The 24,729-nt window shown below is 49.6% G+C and overlaps 1 protein-coding gene across 1 annotated transcript in view; it reads left to right on the top strand.

Moving 5' to 3' along the window:
* The window catches only part of CCDC92B (coiled-coil domain containing 92B), a 61,537-nt gene that overhangs the window by 23,710 nt on the left and 13,098 nt on the right, over nucleotides 1-24,729 (top strand). Inside the window, exon 3 of the mRNA XM_048824234.2 lies at nucleotides 5,520-5,567. Coding sequence (XP_048680191.2) covers nucleotides 5,520-5,567 — 48 coding nt within the window. The remainder of the gene's footprint in view (nucleotides 1-5,519; nucleotides 5,568-24,729) is intronic.

The raw sequence follows: 24,729 nt of genomic DNA, 5'->3' as shown, positions 1-24,729 counted from the left end.
CTCCAAGCCAAATTGTTTGGGCTTTGTTTGTTCACTCACACTTTCTAATCTGTGGCCGCACTTCATTTTGACAACAAACGCTTAGGCTTGCATGATCATTAAAAACAAAACCCCAATATTATCTTCAACATTGTTGATGTTTGCCCGTATCGATGTTTGCGTTATTCACAGTATTGTTAATACAGCAATGAGTATTTGTAGCCCCTAGAGAGATTGGAGCCCCATTGTACATAGACAGTGCTTGCCCAAAAAGCTTTTCAGATCAAGGTAGGCGAGACAGATTAGAGACTATACTAGAAGAACAATGAGGAGTCCGGTGGCAGCTTGAAGACTAAGATTTATTTGGACATGGGTTCCCCCCCCACAAAAGCTTATGCCCAAATAAATCTGTTCATCTTTAAGGCACCACCTGACTCCTCGTTGTTTTTGCGGATACAGACTAACACACCTCCTCCTCTGATACTATACTAGAAGAGTTATACCAGTATAAGTCAGTTGGGGAGGAGGAGGGTTATTTTTACCACTATAGTTATACAAATACAACCCGTAGCACAGACACACTGATACTAATATAAAGGTCCTGTTCCAACACTTACCATCTCTGAGCATCCCCTCACAGCCAGGCCTCGCGTTGCAGCACGCCACCTCAGCTTCCCCACAACTATCTTTGGCTACTCCAGCCAAGCCTAACAGACCCACAAAACAGAGGATCTTCAATCCAGCATCTTTTCTTGTCAGCCTGTCTCAACGCCCACCACATCCAGGTATCCAGGCTCTGAGCCACACCACCCTCCAGTCGAGGCCCCAATCTTCTACAAAGCCATCTGGGTGGCCACAGTCCTCAGACAGCCCCCTGGCCCTCACCTAGGCTTCTGCCCCTCCATCTCCATAGGAGCAGCCTGTCCACTTGTCTCCCAGTTAACCCTCAAATGCTGGGCCTCTTTGTAGAAATCCCAGCCCCTGCACGCAGGGCCAGCCCTCGACCAAATGGTACCCCAGGCAAGGAGCATCTTTGGTGCCCCCCCCCCCCAATTTGTCAAATTTTGACATACCTCAGGAGATTCTACAAAGGTCCAGAACATTCTAGGAGGTCAGCGAAAAATGAATCCACATACAGAATACCTGGAACACGTTACCTCCAACGTTCTATGGACCCTTTTGTCCCTAACAACAAACACAGCACCCCAAGCCCGGCACCCTCTAAGCCCCGCACCCGGGTCACCTGCCCCTAAATCTGGCCCTGCTGCACCTCGCTACAGGGCAGCGGGGCAGAACTGGAGCTGAAAGGGGCAGGCTGCCCTGTTACAGGTGCCTTATACTGGTTTGTCTTATTTTGCTACCTGAACTAGAACAAGCTATAAACCCCTTTTAGATTAGCGTTAAATCTGTCTAGAGTATGGCGTAATTTCTGCTGCTGTAACTATGCAGGCAAAGTGAAAGCAGCAGAACTTCCATGGTTGACAAACCCTACGGGTAGGCAAAAGGAATTAGGATTATCCCCCTATTACAGACTGGGAAATGAGGCCATCGCAGACAGCACTACTCACCACTGGTCTGGTGCCTCCTCCTGCTCGCTCTGGGGATTAGCTCTTGAGGTCAACACCCACTTCCAGGGTTCACACGCAATTGCTCAGTCTCTCCCTCTGGCCTGCAGCCCATCTCTCATTCCAGAAACTGAAGCATGGGCTTCATGACTCAGCCCTGGAGCCAGGCCACTCAGTGTTCCCCCTTCCAAGGTAGCAAAGTCCCTCTCGCTGCCCCATGGCACCACTTCCTCCGCAGCTGGTAGGGAACCCAGGCCCAGCCTGACTCTGGGTTCCAGTCCAGGGACCTCCAACTCAGCAGTTCTGTGCTTTCCTCTCTCAGCCCTCACTGCTCCTTCCAGGGACTGCTTCTCACCACACGTGGTTCCCCCTCTCTCTTTCTGGGTATAACAGCACCAAAACCCTCTTTACAGGAACTATTACAGTCTGCCTTTCTCAGCAGCCTCCATCTGTTACCAGCTGCTTGGTTCTTTACAGACCCCTCCTGTGGCTACACAGCTGAACCTGCTTCTAATTAGTTCCCTGCTCCATGGCTCTTCCTCCAGGTGAAGCCTGTGGAGTTAATTGGTCTGCTGGCCACCTTAACCCCTTCTAGTTCTCTGTAGGGCAGTCACCCCATCAGAGACCCAGATCCTCAATGGAAGTCAGGAGCCTAAATACCTTTGAGGATCTGGGCCAGAAAGATTAAATGACTGGCTCAAGGTCGTGCCGGAAGTCTGTGGCAGAGTTATGTATTGAAACCAGCTCTCCTGAGTCCCAAACACAGAGAGCATCTTTCTGCTCACTAGGATGAATATCTCTCTAATTCCTTTTATCCATTGGTCCCAAAGAGAAAATTTTAAAAAAAGGAAACTCACTGTACCAACACGAAATCAATATAGAGCCTGCCCCAAAGAGCTTCCAGTTGCTACAAGACAGGACACTTTGGGAAGCCCTGAGGCAAACGTTACTAAGAAATTGTTTTAATATATTATTGCAAACTCCCTTTTGCGGGTGTCAGGGAAGAAATGAGTCTTTATGAGACATTTCTATGACGAGAGGATGGTGGCTTGGTGAACCGGGAGCCGAGGTAAGGGCAGGAATAAGATTCTTTGGGCCTAATTCTCTTCTCATTGGGAATGAACTGCTCAGCCTGGGCCGACAGGCTTGCGTTAGCCGAGCTCACACTCGTGTGTTAAAAATCGCTGTGCAGACATTGCTGCTCAGGCTGCAGCTCGGGCTCTGAAGCCTCAGGGGGCGAGTGGGAAGGGCTTGAGGCGCCGTGCTGCAGCCCAAGTTGCAGCGTTAAAGCAAAGTCTGTTTCCCCCGGCTGGGAGGCTCATTCCCAGGTGCAGTGTAGACATGCCCACACGTCGGCTGTGTCTATGCTGCATTCCCGGGCGTGTCTGGAGCGCAGGCAGACATATCAGCGCCGGCATTGCTAAAAACAGCAGGGTAGATGCGGCGGCACGGGCTTTGGCACAGTCTGTACAAGCATGCCTGCAACCCCGGAGACCTGCTTGCATTGCTGAGGCCTGCACTGCTGTGTCTACGTGGCTATTTTTAGCAATGATAGCAGGGGCATGTCTACCCAAGCTGCCATCACACCTCAGATTGCAGTGTAGACATGACCTTGCCTCCAGGATAAATCAGGAGAAGCTCTTTAGAAGGTCCTGGCACTACATTAGTGTAAAATGGGTATAAACGACAGGTGGATCAGGCCTCCTCTCCCCTGCAAATGATAAGGGATGATAAGCACAAAGCTCGGTGAAACTCCTGTCCCGCAGGCTGGATGCTGCCCAGTCAATAGATTCACTCTAGTATGCCTGACAATGACATGGCCTGATCCTGCCAGCTGCAGAGTCCCTCCAGCAATTTGCTGAGCATCCTCATCTCCGACTAACCGCAAAAGGGGTTGAGGTCCCTCAGTATCTTTCCGGATGCGCTCAGCCGTTTGCAGGGCTGGGCCCTAACATGGCAGTAGAGTTCGGCCTACCAGCCCCAGCAGCAGGTCTGAGTGCTCCCAGGCTTGGGAAGACGCAGCCCGCTGCAAAAGGCCAGCTGACCAGGATCGAAAGCTTCTGTCTCCCTTTTCCCATTGGAGAAAGGGAAAGCAACTCGAATTCATCACTTCCCTTGTAAATGAAAAGCCAAAGTCTGGTCCCAAAGGAGGCAACGCCAAAATTCCCAACAGCTTTATAGCGAGCAGCATTTCACCTTGATCTGCTAAAAAGAGAAACTGAATCGGGTCCCAGCTTCCTAGCCAGCTTCCTCTGTATCGGACTCTGCTTCTACCTCTGAAACTATTGTAAACCAAAGGGTTTGAACCCAGCTGCTGCCGCATTCTCTCCCCACAGACTGACCCCCCTTCATTGCACTCAAATTTACACACCACCCCTGTGCTCACACACTATCCTCTTTCGATTGCCAGTATGCCCCATTATTCATCAACAGAAAGGAATGGATTTAATATAAGGTCCAGGTGCCAAGTCATTTAAAAATGCAGTGAAACAAACTCTCAGAGGCTTTTATTCATCTTTTGAGTTTACTGTTATATATCAGCTTCACATAATGGGCCTGCTCCTGCTCCCCTCAGCATGGATGCAAGCAGGATCAGGGCTCGGCTCCATAGATAACTGTTAGATCATTATCATAATGTCTGTAGCGTGCAGCCCTGATATGTCTCATCTCTGAATATTAAAACGCTGCTAGCAACCTTTTGTGATTGCAAAATATCTTTCCTCTGTTCAATCATGGGATTTCAGTAACGTAAACCTAAAAAGCATGTTGTACGTTCATTATATTTATATATCTTTATGATATGAAAGATAAGACAGGAGCATGGGTCAAGGATATGCATGTTGTTTTTAGAGCAAAGGGTAAGAGTCCAGAAGCAAACTGGTTAGCAGCTGCTTTGTGAAGACAGTTTAATTCAACTACACAAGCAGGAGAGCTCTCTGCATTTCAGAGACCAGTTCAGAACTCAGGCAGCACAGCCCAAGCAAGTGTAATCCGCTGCTCATTTTGTATTTCACACACCATTCCCATGGATGATCCATAGCAGGTATGAGTCTAGTACAACTACCAGCTAAAGGAGTTAGGTGCCTAAATACCTTTGAGGATCAGGGCATTTCCTTAATCTCAACTAGTAGAGGGTTACACGTTTAGTGCTGGGGGTCTCAAGTGCAACCCCACTGTGGTGACAGCCCATGATGGTGACCATTACATACGGATATTCACTTACAAGCATTTCATCATCAGAATGGAAGCCCAGTGGCTGAGAACTTGGATGCTTAATTAGTAGATGTCACATATACTATCCAAGCTACCTTGGGTGACAGGATTTAAAAGCTGGACAATGCCAGAAGAGTGCCGACAACATCCTTATTACAGTCTCTAGTACAGGAGACAAGAGTGCTCTGCTTTCAGAATATGCAGAGCAAGAGGCGGACAGACAGAAAGAGTCAGTCAGAGTAAATTATGAGATACTTCAGTAGGCAGTTTACACTCTGCTCTGTTTTCACTTCACTTGCTCTGCTCTTTGTCCTGGCTTAAATAAGCACCTAAAATGGTTCAATTGAATGCTCCAGCGACTCCGTTTTTAAAAAGAGGCATTGCCACGCTAAACAATTACAGGTTGCTCCATCACTGCAGCTGATGGGGCAGCATCTGTAATTATTATGTTGGTTACACATGGGGGAGACTTGTCATTCAGAATGTAAAAGCTACATGGCTGCTTGATAATATACTAATACTCTCCATCTAGCAAGAAATATCTATTTCCACATCAGCATGTCACTGAATTCTCTGAGACAGAAACATTTGTCATGACGGTTTGGGCTCAGTCTAAGAGACACCATCAAGAGCCATTATAAATTACAAGCCATCCAGCAATCCACTTTTTAAAGCATTAAACATGATGATGAGTAAATGCGAAGAGCAGAGTCTGCCAGAATGATACATTTTCTTTTGATGGCTGTTTGCTTTGTCTTCTAGATCTGACCCATGACCTTGAGACAAAGGAACTGGAAACTCACCAGCAAGGTAAGATCAAAAGCTTTTTCATGTGGTTTGGGACTTGACAGATGGGCCGAGAACAACAAGGCTGATGTAGGAAGGAACACTTCAAGCATCCACACACTGCCTGACAACAGGATTCAACCGTAACCTGGAGAGGCTAATTTTAGGGGTTGGAGTGTAATACACCAGCTTTGTGACTGTTAAGTGTTTTTCTCTAGCAGCTGGTCTACAGAGAGAACAAAGGAACTGTTACTGCTACCAGCTAAGGGTATAATCTTTCAACTCAGTGCATAGAGACCTGTATTTTTGGAGCTATTGGATCAGGGCTGTAGATCCAGATCCTCAAAATGTTGCAGGCGTATATGATTTATCTAGTCATACGTTCATTTGGCTTCACTGCTGAGACAGCTAACTGCTCCTGTTTGGGAGGATGATTTTGTAACCTAGACCCCTGTCCATATGGAAGTGATCTAAGATTATCAAACCCATGCAGGCCACCAACCACTCCTCAGACATCAATAACTTTCAGTCCTGATTAGAGCTGGTCAAAAAACAGGAAAACAATTTTGCTAATCCTTTCCAAATGCCAAGGTTGCTTCTATTTCTGTTCAAAACAGATCCATTTTCGCAACATATTCGGTGAACATTTTAAACTATTTTACACACATCCTCCTTGCAAGGGAACAAGGACAGAACTCCCATATCACACCTGAATGACTCCTTAGTGCTCAAATACCAAAATCCTTTCCTGAAAATCACATTGAGTGCAAAAAATTCTGATAAAAACGTCAAAAAACAATATAATGAAAAATTTCTGGAAAAACAGAACATTTCAAGACCATTTCCCCAAACAGGCCATTTTCCAACAAAAAAATCCTTTTGTGTGAAAAACGTCAACCACCTCCAGTCACTACCCACCTAGGCTGAAGCTGAGCTTCTAAGCTATCCAGGAAGGGTTTCATAGCACATTACCGTTCCCTTGCGCTATCCTGTCCCACTGAGGGTTGCAGTTCTATTGATTTGACACAATTACTGTTCCAAACTGCAGTATATGCAACAGATTATGTGTGCAGGTGGAGTTGGAACGGCTTTGTCCCTTGCCCAAGGGCTCTGACAAGAACCCTTCCAGGTCTCCATTCGAAGGCGGACATTATCACGGACTGTTTTGACCAATAGCAGCAAAGATGGAGAAGCAGGTTTTTCAAAAATCTGCCATTAAAAATGTATTTCTGAAATAACGGGGATGACTGTCTATATCACCTGACTAATGAAGCCACACGCCTCTCTCTTCCTGACGAGGGCTCTGATGTGAAAAAGGCTAGGGAGGGGTCGGCGAGTGACAGCTTCTGTGGATCAGACCTGGGATTATACACAAAATAATTATAGGAAGTGCTTTCCAGTGATCAGAACAGTGGACGGGGCACTAGGAAGGACTCCTGGTTTCTGTTCCCAGTTTTAGGTCTACTACAGACTTACTACTCTAGGTGGGGCAAGTCGTGTGGAGACAAATTTTCAAAAGAGCTCAGGGTCAGATTTTCAAGTGCTCAGCACCCACAATTGAAGGCAGATTTTCATAAGACCTCATCTTCCATCTGGGCGCCTAAGTAAGGGCCAGATTTTCAAAAGTATCTAGCGTCCACAGTTTACACTGTGCAACTTTTCCCCAGATTTGCAAAAGACCTTAGCAGCACCTAATGTATTTCCAGTGTGCTGAGCTCTTGTGAAAATTCTGGCCTTAGAGCCTGATCCGTCTCCCCCTGAAATTCGATGCCCAAGCTCCTATTGATTTCACTGGTCCAGGATTGGGCCTTTAATCCTTCTATATGTCTGTTTACCGCTGAGTAAAATACATGTAACGATATTTGCCTTCTACAAGTTAGTATTGACGAGGAGCTATGCTGAACGTCTCTACAGAAATGCAGAAGTGCTGAGAATTGGACCCAAGCTCTGTCTAAAGCTTGAATAATTTCTTCTGCCACTGGGATTGTGCAGCAGAATCCCTTCCAGGCTGATGTGGGGGGATGGTGAGGGACTGCAGATTCCAGAATGTGGGTTGCTGGTCTGAATGCACCCTCGACCAGAAGGGACCAGAAAGTTAGTCTGGTGTCTGTTGAGTGGTCTGTGTGAAATGAGATTGTTAGGTCTTGGTCCAATTCAAATCCACTACAAACCCCCACTGCAGCGATCCCTAATTGGTCCCCTGGTTGGCAGGGTCAACGAAAAGGCCAAGGACTGTATGGGTCACAGAGTCCAAACTCCACTGTTGTCTCCAAAGGTCTCCCCTGCACATTCAGGACAGTTACCTCCCTTGGGTTTTTCTCTGTCTACCCTTCATAAAACACCAGGCAGCACAATGTGACCTGCCAGAGAGGAGATATCAGGGTGAAGTGTGATAGGCAGGCAGGCAGGCAGATTGCATGTATGACACAAGAAACACAGGCAGGCAGCCAGCCCAGATAGGGAGAAAGATAGATACGATAAAAACAAGATAAGAAAGAAAGAAGGAAAGACCTCGTGCCCATTAGAAGCACACACAAAGAGTCCTGTGATAGCTGTATTTTTCTACAGTATAAAGAATGGCAAAGGTCTGATTTCAGACTCTTGAATCCCACAAAAAGGAAAGACTTTCAATATATATTTGTCCTTATCTTTTTGTCCTCCATCCCTCCCCCTTTCTGACTCCTTTCTCCTCCTCTTGAATAGCAGCTCTCTTGACATTAGGGTGACTAGACAGCAAATGTGAAAAATCGGGACAGGGGTTGGGGGGTAATAGAAGCCTATATAAGAAAAAGACCCAGAAATCGGGACTGTCCCTATAAAATCGGGACATCTGGTCACCCTACTTGACATCCGCTCGATGAGAGGTGCAACTGGCCAGGGAGGCTGCCTAGGCCCTGGTCTACACTAGGACTTTAGATCGAATTTAGCAGCGTTAAATCGATTTAAACCTGCACCCGTCCACACAATGAAGCCCTTTATTTCGACTTAAAGGGCTCTTAAAATCGATTTCCTTACTCCACCCCTGACAAGTGGATTAGCGCTTAAATCGACGTTGCCGGCTCGAATTTGGGGTACTGTGGACACAATTCGATGGTATTGGCCTCCGGGAGCTATCCCAGAGTGCTCCATTCTGACCGCTCTGGACAGCGCTCTCAACTCAGATGCACTGGCCAGGTAGACAGGAAAAGAACCGCGAACTTTTGAATCTCATTTCCTGTTTGGCCAGCGTGGCAAGCTGCAGGTGACCATGCAGAGCTCATCAGCAGAGGTGACCATGATGGAGTCCCAGAATCGCAAAAGAGCTCCAGCATGGACTGAACGGGAGGTACGGGATCTGATCGCTGTTTGGGGAGAGGAATCCGTGCTATCAGAACTCCGTTCCAGTTTTCGAAATGCCAAAACCTTTCTGAAAATCTCCCAGGGCATGAAGGACAGAGGCCATAACAGGGACCCGAAGCAGTGCCGCGTGAAACTGAAGGAGCTGAGGCAAGCCTACCAGAAAACCAGAGAGGCGAACGGCCGCTCTGGGTCAGAGCCCCAAACATGCCGCTTCTATGATGAGCTGCATGCCATTTTAGGGGGTTCAGCCACCACTACCCCAGCCGTGTTGTTTGACTCCTTCAATGGAGATGGAGGCAATACAGAAGTAGGTTTTGGGGACGAAGAAGATGATGATGAGGAGGTTGTAGATAGCTCACAGCAAGCAAGCGGAGAAACCGGTTTTCCCGACAGCCAGGAACTGTTTCTCACCCTAGACCTGGAGCCAGTACCCCCCGAACCCACCCAAGGCTGCCTCCTGGACTCAGCAGGCGGAGAAGGGACCTCTGGTGAGTGTACCTTTTAAAATGCTATACATGGTTTAAAAGCAAGCATGTGAAAGGATTACTTTGCCCTGGCATTTGCGGTTCTGCCTTTGCAAAAGGTTTCTGGGGAGGGCAGCCTTATTTCGTCCTTCATGGTAGGACACTTTACCACTCCAGGCCAGCAACACGTACTGGGGAATCACTGTAGAACAAAGCATTGCAGTGTATGTTTGCTGGCATTCAACCAAAATCCGTTCACGCGGTGGGAGGAGGCAAAATGCGACCTTGTAACGAAAGCACATGTGCTATGTATGTAATGTTAACTTTCAAGGTTTACCCTGAAAGAGTGTAGCCACTGTTTTATAAAATGTGTCTTTTTAAATACCGCTGTCCCTTTTTTTTTCTCCACCAGCTGCATGTGTTTCAATGATCACAGGATCTTCTCCTTCCCAGAGGCTAGTGAAGCTTAGAAAGAAAAAAAAACGCACTCGCGATGAAATGTTCTCCGAGCTCATGCTGTCCTCCCACACTGACAGAGCACAGACGAATGCGTGGAGGCAAATAATGTCAGAGTGCAGGAAAGCACAAAATGACCGGGAGGAGAGGTGGAGGGCTGAAGAGAGTAAGTGGCGGGCTGAAGAGAGTAAGTGGCGGGCTGAAGACAGGGCTGAAGCTCAAAGGTGGCGGCAGCATGATGAGAGGAGGCAGGATTCAATGCTGAGGCTGCTGCAGGACCAAACCAGTATGCTCCAGTGTATGGTTGAGCTGCAGCAAAGGCAGCTGGAGCACAGACTGCCACTGCAGCCCCTCTGTAACCAACCACCCTCCTCCCCAAGTTCCATAGCCTCCACACCCAGACGCCCAAGAACACGGTGGGGAGGCCTCCGGCCAACCAGCCACTCCCCCACAGAGGATTGCCCAAAAAAAAGAAGGCTGTCATTCAATAAATTTTAAAGTTGTAAACTTTTAAAGTGCTGTGCTTAAAGTGCTGTGTGGCATTTTCCTTCCCTCCTCCACCACCCCTCCTGGGATACCTTGGTAGTCATCCCCCTATTTGTGTGATGAATGAATAACGAATGCATGACTGTGAAGCAGCAATGACTTTATTGGCTCTGCAAGCAATGATTAAAGGGAGGAGGGGAGGGTGGTTAGCTTACAGGGAAGTAGAGTGAACCAAGGGGCGGGGGGGTTCATCAAGGAGAAACAAACAGAACTTTTACACCGTAGCCTGGCCAGTCATGAAACTGTTTTTCAAAGCTTCTCTGATGCGTACCGCGCCCTCCTGTGCTCTTCTAACCGCCCTGGTGTCTGGCTGCGCGTAACCAGCAGCCAGGCGATTTGCCTCAACCTCCCACCCCGCCATAAACGTCTCCCCCTTACTCTCACAGATATTGTGGAGCACACAGCAAGCAGTAATAACAGTGGGAATATTGGTTTCGCTGAGGTCTAAGCGAGTCAATAAACTGCGCCAGCGCGCCTTTAAACGTCCAAATGCACATTCTACCACCATTCTGCACTTGCTCAGCCTGTAGTTGAACAGCTCCTGACCACTGTCCAGGCTGCCTGTGTACGGCTTCATGAGCCATGGCATTAAGGGGTAGGCTGGGTCCCCAAGGATACATATAGGCATTTCAACATCCCCAACAGTTATTTTCTGGTCTGGGAATAAAGTCCCTTCCTGCAGCTTTTGAAACAGACCAGAGTTCCTGAAGATGCGAGCATCATGCACCTTTCCCGGCCATCCCACGTTGATGTTGGTGAAACGTCCCTTGTGATCCACCAGAGCTTGCAGCACTATTGAAAAGTACCCCTTGCGGTTTATGTACTCGGCGGCTTGGTGCTCCGGTGCCAAGATAGGGATATGGGTTCCATCTATAGCCCCACCACAGTTAGGGAATCCCATTGCAGCAAAGCCATCCACTATGACCTGCACATTTCCCAGGGTCACTACCCTTGATATCAGCAGATCTTTGATTGCGTGGGCTACTTGCATCACAGCAGCCCCCACAGTAGATTTGCCCACTCCAAATTGATTCCCAACTGACCGGTAGCTGTCTGGCGTTGCAAGCTTCCACAGGGCTATCGCCACTCGCTTCTCAACTGTGAGGGCTGCTCTCATCTTGGTATTCATGCGCTTCAGGACAGGGGAAAGCAAGTCACAAAGTTCCATGAAAGTGCCCTTACGCATGCGAAAGTTTCGTAGCCACTGGGAATCGTCCCAGACCTGCAACACTATGCGGTCCCACCAGTCTGTGCTTGTTTCCCGAGCCCAGAATCGGCGTTCCACAGCATGAACCTGCCCCATTAGCACCATGATGCATGCATTGTCAGGGCCCATGCTTTCAGAGAAATCTGTGTCCATGTCCTGATCACTCACGGGACCGCGCTGACGTCGCCTCCTCGCCCGGTATCGCGTTGCCATGTTCTGGTGCTGCATATACTGCTGAATAATGCGTGTGGTGGTTAATGTGCTCCTAATTGCCAAAGTGAGCTGAGCGGGCTCCATGCTTGCCGTGGTATGGCGTCCGCACAGAAAAAAGGCGCGGAACGATTGTCTGCCGTTGCTCTGACGGAGGGAGGGGCGACTGACGACACGGCTTACAGGGTTGGCTTCAGGGAGCTAAAATCAACAAAGGGGGTGCCTGTACATCAAGGAGTATTTCAGGCAGGACTGCACGGAGGGTTCCAATAAGAAATGGTGCACCTAAGTTATCGTTGTTATTGGAACAAGGAGGTTAGCCTGGCCTCTGATTGATACATGGCTAGATTTACCTCGCTGCACCTTCTCTGTGAGTGACTGCAGTGTGACCTAGAGGAATGAGTCCCCTAGACAGGGGAGGAGGCAAATGAGTACAAAACAAATCTGGTCTATTTCTTGTTTTGACCCACTCCATCTATCTTTTACATCTTTGGCTGGCAGCAGACGGTGCAGAAGGACTGCATGCCATCCACATCTCATGGCTGCTTGGCAGAAGATGGTACAGTACGCCTGCTAGCCATCCCCATCTCTTGCCTGCCTGGCAGAAGATGGTGCAATACGACTGCTAGCAATCCTCATCTCTTGCCTGCCTGGCAGAAGATGGTACAGTACGACTGCTAGCAGTCCGTATCGCCTGCCTGCTCACCATAAGACGGTTCAATAGGACTGACTGCAGGACTAAAGAGAATGACCTGGTCAAGTCACTCCAAATTTAGTCCCTGCGCCCATGTCTGCCCAGGCGCTCCCAGCCGACGCGGCCAGGAGCACCTCGGACACGATGAGGACGACTACCAATCGTATTGCACCGTCTGCTGCCAGAAGGCAAGGGGTTGCTGCTACTGTGCAGCAAAGCCGTACCGCGTCTGCCAGCACCCAGGAGACATAGGGTGACGGTTACCTGAGCGGGCTCCATGCTTGCTGTGGTATGGCGTCTGCACAGGTAACTCAGGAAAAAAGGCGCGAAATGATTGTCTGCCCTTGCTTTCACGGAGGGAGGGAGGGAACGGGGGCCTGACGACATGTACCCAGAACCACCCGCGACAATGTTTTAGCCCCATCAGAGCGCTCCATTGTGACTGCTCTGGACAGCACTCTCAGATGCCCGATTGTTTGCCATTGCTCTGACGCTGGGAGGGGCGCTTACAGGGTTGGCTTCAGGGAGCTAAAATCAACAAAGGGGGTGGCTTTACATCAAGGAGTATTTCAGGCAGGACTTCACAGAGGGTTCCAATAAGAAATGGTGCACCTAAGTTATTGTCCTTATTGGAGCAAGAAGGTTAGCCTGGCCTCTGATTGATACATGGCTAGATTTACCTCGCTGCATCTTGACTGCAGTGTGATCTAGAAGAATGAGTCCCCTAGACAGGGGAGGGGGGGGAAGCAAATGAGTACAAAACAAATCTGGTCTATTTCTTGTTTTGACCCACTCCATCTATCTTTTACATCTTTGGCTGGCAGCAGACGGACTGCATGCCATCCACATCTCATGACTGCTCGGCAGAAGATGGTACAGCACGACTGCTAGCAGTCCGTATCGCCTGCCCGCTCACCATAAGACGGTTCAATAGGACTGACTGCAGGACTAAAGAGAATGACCTGGTCAAGTCACTCCAAATTTAGTCCCTGTGCCCATGTCTGCCCAGGCGCTCCTGATCGACCTCACAGAGGCGACCAGGAGCACCTCAGACATGACGATGACGGCTACCAGTCGTACTGTACCGTCTGCTGCCACAAGGCAAGGGGTTGCTGCTACTGTGTAGCAATGCCGTACCGCGTCTGCCAGCACCCAGGAGACATAGGGTGACGGTTACCTGAGCGGGCTCCATGCTTGCCATGGTATGGCGTCTGCACAGGTAACTCAGGAAAAAAGGCGCGAAATGATTGTCTGCCCTTGCTTTCACGGGGGGAGGGAGGGAACGGGAGGCTGACGATATGTACCCAGAACCACCCGCGACAATGTTTTAGCCCCATCAGGCATTGGGATCTCAACCCAGAATTCCAATGGGCAGCGGAGACTGCGGGAACTGTGGGATAGCTACCCACAGTGCAACGCTCCGGAAGTCGACGCTTGCCTCGGTACTGTGGAAGCGCTCCGCCGAGTTAATGCACTTAATGCACTTAGAGCATTTACTGTGGGGACACACACACTCGAATTTATAAAACCGATTTCTAAAAAACCGACTTCTATAAATTCGACCTTATTCCGTAGTGTAGACATACCCTTAGTCTCAGACACCATCTGACCAGCAGGGGGCACTATGTGGCTATGTCCAGTTAACCACACGGCGTTGTGCGGGGCTGGGCAGCAAGGCAAAGCGAGTTAGCTGGGGAGCCCCTATTCAAACAGCCCGTGCCAGCAGTAGTGGCCCTGCGAGAACCATGCTTTTCCCAGTGCATGGAGCACAGGGCTGGAAGTCCTGGGAGCAGGGTTCTGCTCCCAGATTTGACCCGCTGGGTGAACTGGGGCAAATCACTTGACCACCCTGAGCTGCATTTTATAAATGGGGATAATGAAACTTGGTCCACCCTGGGGGAAGCGCTTTGACACCTGTGGCTGCATTGTTACTCTCTGTTCTCAGAAAGGTAGGGACTGCCTAAGCCCCGTGTGGATGCAGATTCAGGTATAGTCCCCAGTGGCGCCTAGTCCTGCTAACCTTAAGAGGTCTGCCACTTCCTCTGCCTCTTAGTGATGAGCTACTCTGCTGGACTCGGTTGTCCCACTCCTGTCCATTGCTATTCGTTCCAACCCTCTACAGTGCCTGGGCAGTTCCAACCCCCCTTGGGTGCTTGCCGCTGTGAGAAAAAGCAAACATGCCGCAGTACAGGGCTTTGAAGCAACCTACAGTTCTCAGCGAACGAGAGCCCACAAAACTGAACAGAAGGCAGGCAGTTGCTGGCTGACACACATGAGAGCTCGGGGCCTGATTCCTGAAGGGGACTGAGTTCCAACAGGTGTTGGGTTTGCTCAGCACCTCTGGAAAACAGTACAGATGGCCAGCAGGAGGTGCTGATATGCACATATGATAGGCTTTTGCAAGGTGCTGAGGGCTCTGAGCTCCCGTCGTCCTCAGTAGAGGGACTCCATATCCAGGGAAATCAGGCAGTTTGCAAAGTTTAGCTGCAGATCTGAATGTTCCCAAGTTTGCTGAGTGGAGGGTGGGGATTCAGCGGGTTGGGTGCAAGCCCCACCCCCTGCTTTGCGTTTCCAGAATGCTAATGCTCCTTGCCTCTTCACTGCAGAATTTAAAGGCCTTTCATCATCACCAGGACTGTTGCTCCTTGAAGTCGTAAACCCAGCCCCTTTCCTCTCCTGACCCCTTCTCCCAAGTTTCAGTCTCCCGGTGGGAGGAACAAAGCTGCTAAACCGAGCCAGCCACTCCCATCAGTAGCTGGCATTTGACTGCCAGCGCAGCCCAGACTAAGCGGATTACACACGTCCTTCTTGCAAAGGAAGACTGACGTAGCTTCCACATCACACCCAAATGGCTCTGTAGTGCTCAAATACCTGACATGAGGCAGACAGGAGCTGTCAGACTGGGCTGCTGCCTCCACAGGATTCTTGGATGCAAATGTACATCGTCAGATCTGTTTTGCTGCGTCATAGGTGCGATCGGTGGCTGACTCATCAAGTGTGCCCGCATGGGGTACCTAATTTCCATGAGTACCACTCACACAGCTCTTCCTTGCATCCAGCACTTCAGCTGCTTGTGAGCAGCAAATATAGTGCTGCTCACTATATTTATGGGGCAACAACCTAAATTAAGATGCCATCAAATAATTGCTCTTCAAATGCCATTTGTGTAATAATTACCAGATGCAACCACCTCCCTTAATATCTCATTATAAAGCATTTTTCTCCACAGCAGACACTTAAGAGAGGAGGCCATAAAGCAAATCATAAAAGGTGGATATTGATTATGAACGATTTAAACAAGCCCGTGCATATTTACCAGCACAGACTGAGAGGTAGCCCTTCGTCAACTGGCCAGTTTCACAAGAGAGTGGTTGCTTTTTGGGGCTTGCAGTGAAATCAGCTAGGGATCAGGGAGGGTTAGCAACTGAGAGGTGGGGCAGGTGGACACTCAGGCTTTGTCTCACATGTTGCCACGGTCCAGGCCTGCCAGGGACGGGGAGTGGTTGGAGTCCTTGGCAGTACAGCTATTCTGGGCTGCAGGGCATCCTGCTATAAATTAGGGCACCTTTGCCGTCACTCCTCTTGGGCAGGGCCTCCTGGGCAGTGTACCCTGAGAGGTGCAGCATAGAATCTAGCCTGAGGCCTTCCTGTGTCTGTTTCCCATCAGTAAAATGGGGATAATCATAATTATTATGAATTATAAAGTACTATTATTTGTATTGTGGTAGCACCTAGGAGCTCCAGACATGGGCCAGGGCCCCATTGTGCTAGGCACGGTACAACCACAGAACAAAAAGATGGTCCCTTCCCCCAAAGAGCTATACTTCCTTCCTCCAACCCTTTGTCTGTCTTGTCTGTTTAGACCAGTGGTCACCAACCGGTCGATCGCAATCGATCCTAGAGGATCTCCTAGTCGATTGCGATGTCCGGCGGTGCAGTGAGGCTGCGCGCTGCTCCTGCCTGCAAGCATTGCCCCCGCAGCTCCCATTGGCCGGGAACGGGGAGCCGTGGCCAATGGGAGCTGCGGGGGCGGTGCTGGTAGAGAGTGGCTGCACGCGGAGCCACGTGCCCCGGAGGCTGCAGGGGCGCGTTGGCCCCTTCCGGGAGCCTTGTGGCGCCGGGGTAGGCAGGGAGCCTGCCTTAGCGGCAGCCACACTCCACTGCAGACCGGGAGCCACTGGAGGCACGTGCCACACCCCAACCCCCAACCCTGAGCCCCCTCCCGGAGCCAGCATCACATACCCCCTCCCGCACCCCGAACCCGCTCTGCACCCCAACCCCCAGCCCTGAGCCCCGTCCCAGAGCCAGCACCCCAGACCTCCTCCTGGACCCCAACCCCCAGCCCTGAGCCCCCTCCCGGAGCCAGCATCCCGTCCACCCTCCTGCACCCCGAACCCCCTCTGCACCCCAAGACCCAGACCTGATGCCCCTCCCACAGCCAGCACCCCATACCCCCTCCTGCACCCCAACACTCTGCCCCAGCCTGGAGCCCCCTACTCTACCCAAACTCCCTCCCAGAGCTTGCACCCCTCACCCCCTCCTGCACCCCAATCCCCTGCCCCAGGCTCAGCCCAGAGCTCCCTCTCACATTGCGAACCCCTCGGCCCCAGCCCAGAGCCCACACCCCCTCCCAAACCCCAAACCCCTGGTGAAAGTGAGTGAGCATGGGGGAGAGCGAGCAATGTGGGGGGGGGGGGATGGAGTGAGCGGGGTGGGGCTTTGGGGAAGGGGCAGGGCCTTGCGGAAGGGGTGGGGTAGATCCTGGGTTGCCCTTAAATTCAAAAAGTGATCTTGGGCGTAAAAAGGTTGGAGACCACTGATTTAGACTCTTCGGGGAATCACTGTCTCTCACTAAGTGTTTGTATTATGTGTATCTGGATGGAGACAGACAGACCCACCGACCAACCTACCCCTCAGGGTTGTTCCTCAAAGTATATTACCTAATGCTTTGCCCAGCCACGTTTTAAACGTCTATAGCAAAGAGGCTTCCACCATCTTACTTGTGAAGACTATTCCACAGGTTGATAGATTTTCAGTGTTGGAGACAGCATCACACTATTCAGCCTAAATGGTCCTCTCTTTCCCATCGCTCCTAGTCACCCTTCTTTGTACCGCCTTCTCCTTCGTTGGGGTTTCCTTCCTTCAGATATTTGTGCATGGCGACCACCCTTAGATCTGCGCCTGTCTGTCATGTTTAGACAATAGACTGAAAACCATCCAAATCTAAAGAAAGGAACCAGCAGGCCTAGGATAGGATAGGCCTTATCTCACCTAGGCTAAAAGGTGGGAACAATTTTGATTGCCTCTGACCTGAGTGGCATTCCCTGGGCGCAACCCCTTGAAGCAGTGAGAAGGCAATGACCATGAGAAATATGCCAGTGGGAGTTTTGACCCCTGGTAGGGCCAGGCCAAAGGGTAGGCACCAGATGAAAAGCAGTCCTCTGAACCTCCAGGTTGGGGGGTTGAGCAATAGGCCAACAACCTATCCTTGTAAACAAGTTAAGTTATAGAAACACAAAGGTAGCCATTCTGGCAAACAGTGTGGTAGACAGAGATGGCAGAGACTGGTTCAAGCCTTACGTGATGCCTGACAGTGTAGGAAGCCATCAGATTCAGACCCACGAGGAGACTTGAGCTGATGATGTAGATGCAAAGGCCAGATAGAATGGTACTAGCTGAGGATCACTCCCCATGTATTCTGTATCCTATTACAAAGTACCTGTGTTAGCAAGCTCCCCTTTCAACAGAAGCCCATTATCGAAAAAGTAAAATCTCCCTGAATAAACCCTGCTGTATGTGACCATTTGCAAAAGCCAGCTGCAGCATTGCTGAGCAAGGAAAACGTCACCGGGCTCCATAATGAGTTATTACCATGCCTACAAAAAACTTCATACAGGCTATTTTTCTCTGTCAGGTATGGGACAATTCTGTGTGGCCGTGTGCCTCGGGCAGACCTGTTCCATCTCAGGATCGTACATTTTATTGATGCTGAGTTTGCAGTTAGGGAGAGAGGGTGAAGGTCATGCAAGCTGCTTCTTGTTTCTTTTCCTTTTCGTTTCAGGTTTCCAAAACTGTGACTTCCATTAGCACGGCTATAGCCTTTTGCAGCAAATATAACACTGAATGTTGGACCTTTTGGGGCCACAAAAACACCCATATGCACTGCTGTGTGCGAACACTGTGTCCACAATTACTGCATGTACAAGCGCTGCTGAGTTTCACCCCAGAAGTGGCTGCTTTTAAGTAGCAGATGGTTGCTCTCTTTATATAGACTTGGCCAAATTCATTCCCTTCGTTGCTCTATGATTTGAAAGCAGAACCGCAGTGGCAGAAAGTTTGCCTAGATGTGGGGAGAGGCATAGTAGCAGAGGCTACATGCCCTACCACTCCCCCTCATGGCCTAGAGACAGTCAGAACAACCTATAAAATGGGCAAACCAGACAGGGAGCGGGCAGGGTCTGAACACCCAGGAGATGCACTGATTTAGCACACCTCCTGGGAAGCCACCACTGGCAGCCGTCATACAGAGCAACCTTCCCCTGAAAGGCATACAGAGCGACCTCCCCCTGCACTGATGCAGCTGCTCCTGGTGGGAAAGGAGGTGAATACTGCACTACCAACACCCAGAGGGCTGAATCCAGCCCTCAGTCTGTACCTGGCTTTGGGATCATGCAGCACAAAAGTTGCTTAAGGAATGGAGGTCTGGATAACGATCGTTGCTATTATTAGTGATAGTTCAAACTGTGCTTGTTTCATAGCTCCCACAGTGAATACACGATAGTGTAGACAATTGCTAATTAGCAAGTCTTCCCTTAATGCTGCCTCTGTCAAGCAGGGAACTAGTAAAAAGACTGTTTGGTGCTGTAAAGAAAACAGTCATGTGATAATTCTGTCCAGGGCTGGCTGATGCACTTGGGGGCTAATACACTCACCTTTCCCCTCTAGAGACCCTGGGTCAAATCCTGGTCAAACCCCATGTGAAAATAGGTGGGGTGTTCTAAACCACCATGTGATTCACAATCCCTGTTTGAGAGAGGTCTAGCATTGGAACAGTGGGGTCTTTTCGGTCAAGAGCAAGTTACACCGGTAGAGCTGGGGGGTGGAGGTTTGCCCGGCAACAGTTTGCACTTATGCCTGGCTTGAGTTAGTTTCATGAGCAACAAATTCATAGGCGGGAAAGAACAGAACATTTTAAGCTACAAGGCTTGATTGATATTTGGAATGGTGGGGCTACCTTAACATTTAAAGCATGAGTGACTGCCAGTATCTGAAATGACCCATAACTGAAACTGCAGCTCCATATGCCCCAAAACACTGGGAGAGTTTGGATCATTTATTTTCTGCTGTAATGTTTCATGGTGCTGAATGGACACACCATTTTCTACATCATTTACCATCATGATTAGGCTCTTAGTCCATTCAAGAGAGGAGCTCTTTTGACAACCTCTCCCTTAATCATTGTAATTCAGTTTTTCTCCCCGTGTCAGGTTCTCACCTGCCGCAAAAGAGTTGAAATTTCTGAACCAACCAGAAGCAGTAAATGACAGGATAACTCACAAGACAGCTTGTTCTTAGGAACTTTCCCTCCCAGTTTTGTAGCATTCAGAGGTTCATGTGACCATATGCACTTCAGGATTCCTGTCCAAATCAAATCACAATTCTGAATCTTCCAGGTTGTACCCACACTGCATAATACACTGCATAAGAGCACTCACGTCTTTGAATCTCTCTTACCTTTCTTGTATTCTGAGGTGATGCTAAGGGTAGAAGTAAGATCTTTTCCTAACAATGGACTTACGCATACACAATAAAAATGGTCATACTTCTCACTTACATCGTGTTTTGCTTTTGCAAAGGAAAGATGGTCCTGTGGCTAGGTGTGTGTCAAAAGAACTGATTTCAGAGTAGCAGCTGTGTTAGTCCATATCCGCAAAAAGAAAAGGAGGACTTGTGGCACCTTAGAGACTAACAAATTTATTTGAGCATAAGCTTTCGTGAGCTACAGCTCACTTCTGAGACATTCTTGGTTCCACCACAAACTTCGTGATGACCTTGGGCAAACGCTTCATCTCTCTGTCCCTCAGCTTCCTCATCTGTAAAGTAGTGATAATTTCCCTGCCTCAGTGGGGTGCTATGAGGCATCATTCATTAATGTTTTAAAACCCTCTGAGATCACCAGGCAGAAGGGATTATAGAAATGTAAAGTATTATCCAAATTGCTTTACAGACATTAACTAATGAAGCTTCATCACCACACCTCTGTGAGCTGGATGAGTAAGTGTCATGTTATAACCATGGCATACACACAGAGCAATTAGATAAAAATATAAAATACTCTTGCTGGAAGGTTGCAACGTTATGCTACTTTATTTCTTAATATCCAGAAATTTAGCACACAAAAACTAAAAGCAGAGAGAGAGAAAGCAGGCTGATCCCGAGGGCAATGCACCATAACTAACCCCACCTTGCTCTAGGCTGCTCTCTGCAGACTGACTGCTGTGCTGAGGAGCCAGATCACACACTTCCCTACAGAGCCCTCTAGCCTGCACGCAGGACCAGGAATAGCTTTTAATTTTACCAGTTTTCAGTACACCATATGTTATTGTCCCCACCCATGGAGGTAGGAAAATGAAACACAGAGAAGACAAGGGGATGAGGCCATAGCCACAAAAGGGGTCAGATCTAACTATCATAGCAGTTCTCAAAGTGTGGGTTGGGACCCCAAAGTGGGTCATGATCCCATTTTAATGGGGTTGCCAGGGCTGGCATTAGACTTGCTGGGGCCTGGGGCCAAAGCCCGAGGACTTCAGCCCTGGGTGGCAGGGCTCAGGTTACAGGTTCCTTGCCTCGGGCTTGGGCTTTAAATCCCCTACCCAGGGTGGCGAGGCTCAGGTGAGCTCAGGCTTCAGTCCCCCTTCATGGGGTCGTGAGGTGATTTTTGTTGTCAGAAGGGGGCCGCAGTGCAATGAAATTAGAGAACCGCTGATTATTCTCTTGAGTACTGTGCGCCTGGCACTGAGGTGGGCTGAGTCTGCTAGACCACATGCTTCACAGACTTTCACATTCTGCCTGTAAAGCCAGGCTCTGTTTTTTGGGCAGCTCTGACATGACTCACAGAAGGCCGGGCAGCGAAGCCATCAGTCATCAGGACAAAGTGTGGGAAGGGAATATTGGGGTGGGAGCCACTGAGAAGCTGGCTGCTACCTCCAGCATCTCTGTTTTAAAAGTCCTGTCAGCACTTCAAGGCTCTGGCAGTCAGTTGCTGACAGGAACCGAAAGAAGGCAAACAGGCTACGCATTATTAACCAGGGGTGACTGTGCAGTGAGCAAACAGGCACAGAGAGAAATGCTGACAACACGCGGAACACCCAGCACGCCATGGTGCTCAGCAGATGCTTGTCATGCTGAGGGATCCGCTCACTTCAGGGCAGGTTCTCCTGTCCGGTGCTTGGCGCACGCCATAGCAGCGATCAGACCTTGACTGGACGGGACACTAGGGGAGAGACTCCGAAGGAGAATGGGCTAGTTCAGTAAATCTCTGCACGCCACAGTGGCTATTTATGTTGATCTTTCATAGGAATACAGACGAGTGTGTGTTTGTGTGGTGGGTGTGCAGCTCCATGGCCGTTCTCACCATCCTTAATAAAGATATTGTGCAATGATTTGACTGTGCCTAATGCGAGGGTGGGGGCAAAGGAGAGTGAGGGACACCTCCCAATACTCCCGGGCTTTGTGGGACCATCCTGCTTTGACCCTCAAGCCCTGCGCCATTCAGTGGTACCCAGGTTCTGCACGGTGCGTACCATAGGCAGGGGCAGAGTTAGGGAGGGCAATGGCTCCAGCTGCCCCTGGGTGTGCTCCGTGGCTTCAGGGGAGCTCAGAGATGGGGATGGATGCTACCCTGGGGTGGGCTGGGCTGGAAAGCGAGGGGTGAGCCTGGCATGGACTCGGCGGGGCCCGAGCCTGGCATGGACTCAGCGGGGCCCGCAGCTGCAGTGAGGATGGCTCAACAGGGATTTGCGGTGCCCAATGGCTTTCCACTTTAGCCACTTGAAATGCTGGGGGATATGGCAAAGGGCTGCATCTGCTTCCTTCCCAGAATGATCACAGGCTAGGTTACAGAATACCAGCTCTCCCGGGGGGAAAGCCAGGTGGCAGCAAAAGGGATTTCACCGAGCAAAGCCAGCAAAATAAAGAACAGACGGCCAAGGCAGGGTGAAGCTGGGGTCAGAAGGATACAGAGGTGGATTAAAGGCATGAGAGTGCTAAGAACTGGGGCATGGAAAAGCCAGGTGACTTGCCGCTATTCCAGCCAGCAACAGACCCAGGTCTCCATAGTCTCAGTCCTCTGCTCTGACTATTAGACAATCTTCTCTTCCAATGCTAAGGCTCACTAGGGGTCCAGACCCACCAAAACTTTCTCCGTTCCCCTCTCCTGGGAAGACTCTTCCTCCCAGCCCAGCATCCCCTGGATGGACTTGTTCCCCCACCCCGAGTGCTTGACCATCCTCTCACATAGAGCTGCCGGCCCACCAGAGCCAGCCTGATACGTTTGTGGAGAAAGTGAGAAAATCACCTAGGGCCCTAGGTGCAGGCATCGGTTTTTTAGACCCCTCTTCCCATTCCCCTCCCCAGGAGGCTGCTGCTGCTCCTCTTACCCCTGCCACGTGCTTTCCTATTTATTTTATTGCCTCCACTCCTGCGTTAGCCACTTAGGCTACTGTGGGGGCACCAATATGTAGGCACAGCCCTCCCCCCTCCCTAGGGCCAGGCCCGCAGGCTGTTCCAGCCAGCAGTGCACTGTACGTACTGATTTCTCACCCCCTCTAACCCTAGGGACTGGATCCTAGTTATTATTTGTATTATGGTAGCACTTAGAGGCCCCAAGCAAACAGGTTTATTGTGCCAGGTGCTAGATAACACATAGGAAAAGACAGACCTTGCCCTAAACTTCTTACAATCTAAAGAGACAAGCCAGACAAAAGGTGAACCAGGGTCCAAGGTCATACAGAAGAGCCAAGGTCTCTGAAAGCCTAGTCCAATGCCTTTCCAGCGAATAGCCCATTTATGGAGCTGGATCATTTATACCGGGAAGCAGGGAATGGGAATTGATTCCTTCTATATCCTCAAATGTAGTAAGCTGCAAAAGTAAGTTTATGCAGGTCCTGCCTTATATCATAATCCTGCCTTAAACCACCTTTTTTCCCTTGCCCCACTCCGGTTTTGGAAATGGTATTCCTGGCTATTGCCTCGTCATTCAGGAGGATGGTAGGTTTGCATATTCTTTTCTCTGCATGCTCGAGAGAACAAGCCGCACCCTACTGGTAAATCTGTTTGGCTTGAATCAATAAAGGAGCTGACATAGGTGTGGCAAATTCACTGGAAGGCAGCCAGTCGGAGTGGATGTGAAATGGGTTTAGGAGTCAAATTTTGGGTGTGAACCTCAGAGCAGCCTCTGCTTTGAGGACGTCTGGATTCTACAGTAATCTGGGGCCTTGCTGGAGTCCTGTTTGAGGGTAGAGGTGAGAAAGGAGAGACCTGGATTCTGCCTGGTGTTTCCCTGGAACTTGTCACAAGTGCAAAGTGCCAGTGAAAAACCTGCAGAGCCAATGTCAAACATGCGGAGAATTCTCCCTACAGTGTTCACTCAGATCAGCCCTGGAGCAGATTATCACCCCTCCTGCTTGTGCTTTGAAAAATGATACAGGGCCTTTCATGTTGTGACTAGAACTGCCAAGAAAAAGAATCCTTGTGCTGGTACCGAATTACTAACGATATTATTCAACATTGCTAACAGCTTCCATGGCAAATGTTCACTGCTCAGAAGGGTTCTGGGAGAACCTTAAAATATCAGGGCTCTGAGTTTGCAAAGGGTGGGTTAATTTCTGCCTTCCATTGTACCCGTCCAACCCTCAGGAGCAGAAACTGGCTCATGATCTGTGTTTATACTCCATCGCTCTTCCCCCCGCCCCTCCATCATTACTGTAACTGAGGGCGAGTTGAGACAAAGGAACATTATGTCATTACCTCTGCTAGAGATTGTGAACATGTTTACAGCCTGACAACTGGCAGACGCCATTAACATTTTTTAGTAACTGCTGTGTGTTGGTTCTTAGATTTTTTTATTACAAAGATCTCTCTCCCTCTCTTCTTTAATATCCTGCCCTTTTTATGAATCTTGATCGGTGACAATCTGACTTCCTCTTCTTTGGTGTCAAAAGCGCCACGTACACAGCCAAGCAACATCATCAGTTTCACTGGACTCACTGG

Source organism: Caretta caretta, chromosome 17 (assembly GCF_965140235.1).
Source record: "Caretta caretta isolate rCarCar2 chromosome 17, rCarCar1.hap1, whole genome shotgun sequence".
NCBI classification, from domain to species: domain Eukaryota; kingdom Metazoa; phylum Chordata; order Testudines; family Cheloniidae; genus Caretta; species Caretta caretta.
Note: the sequence above shows the minus strand (reverse complement) of the source record. Positions and strands in the feature narration are given on the sequence as shown.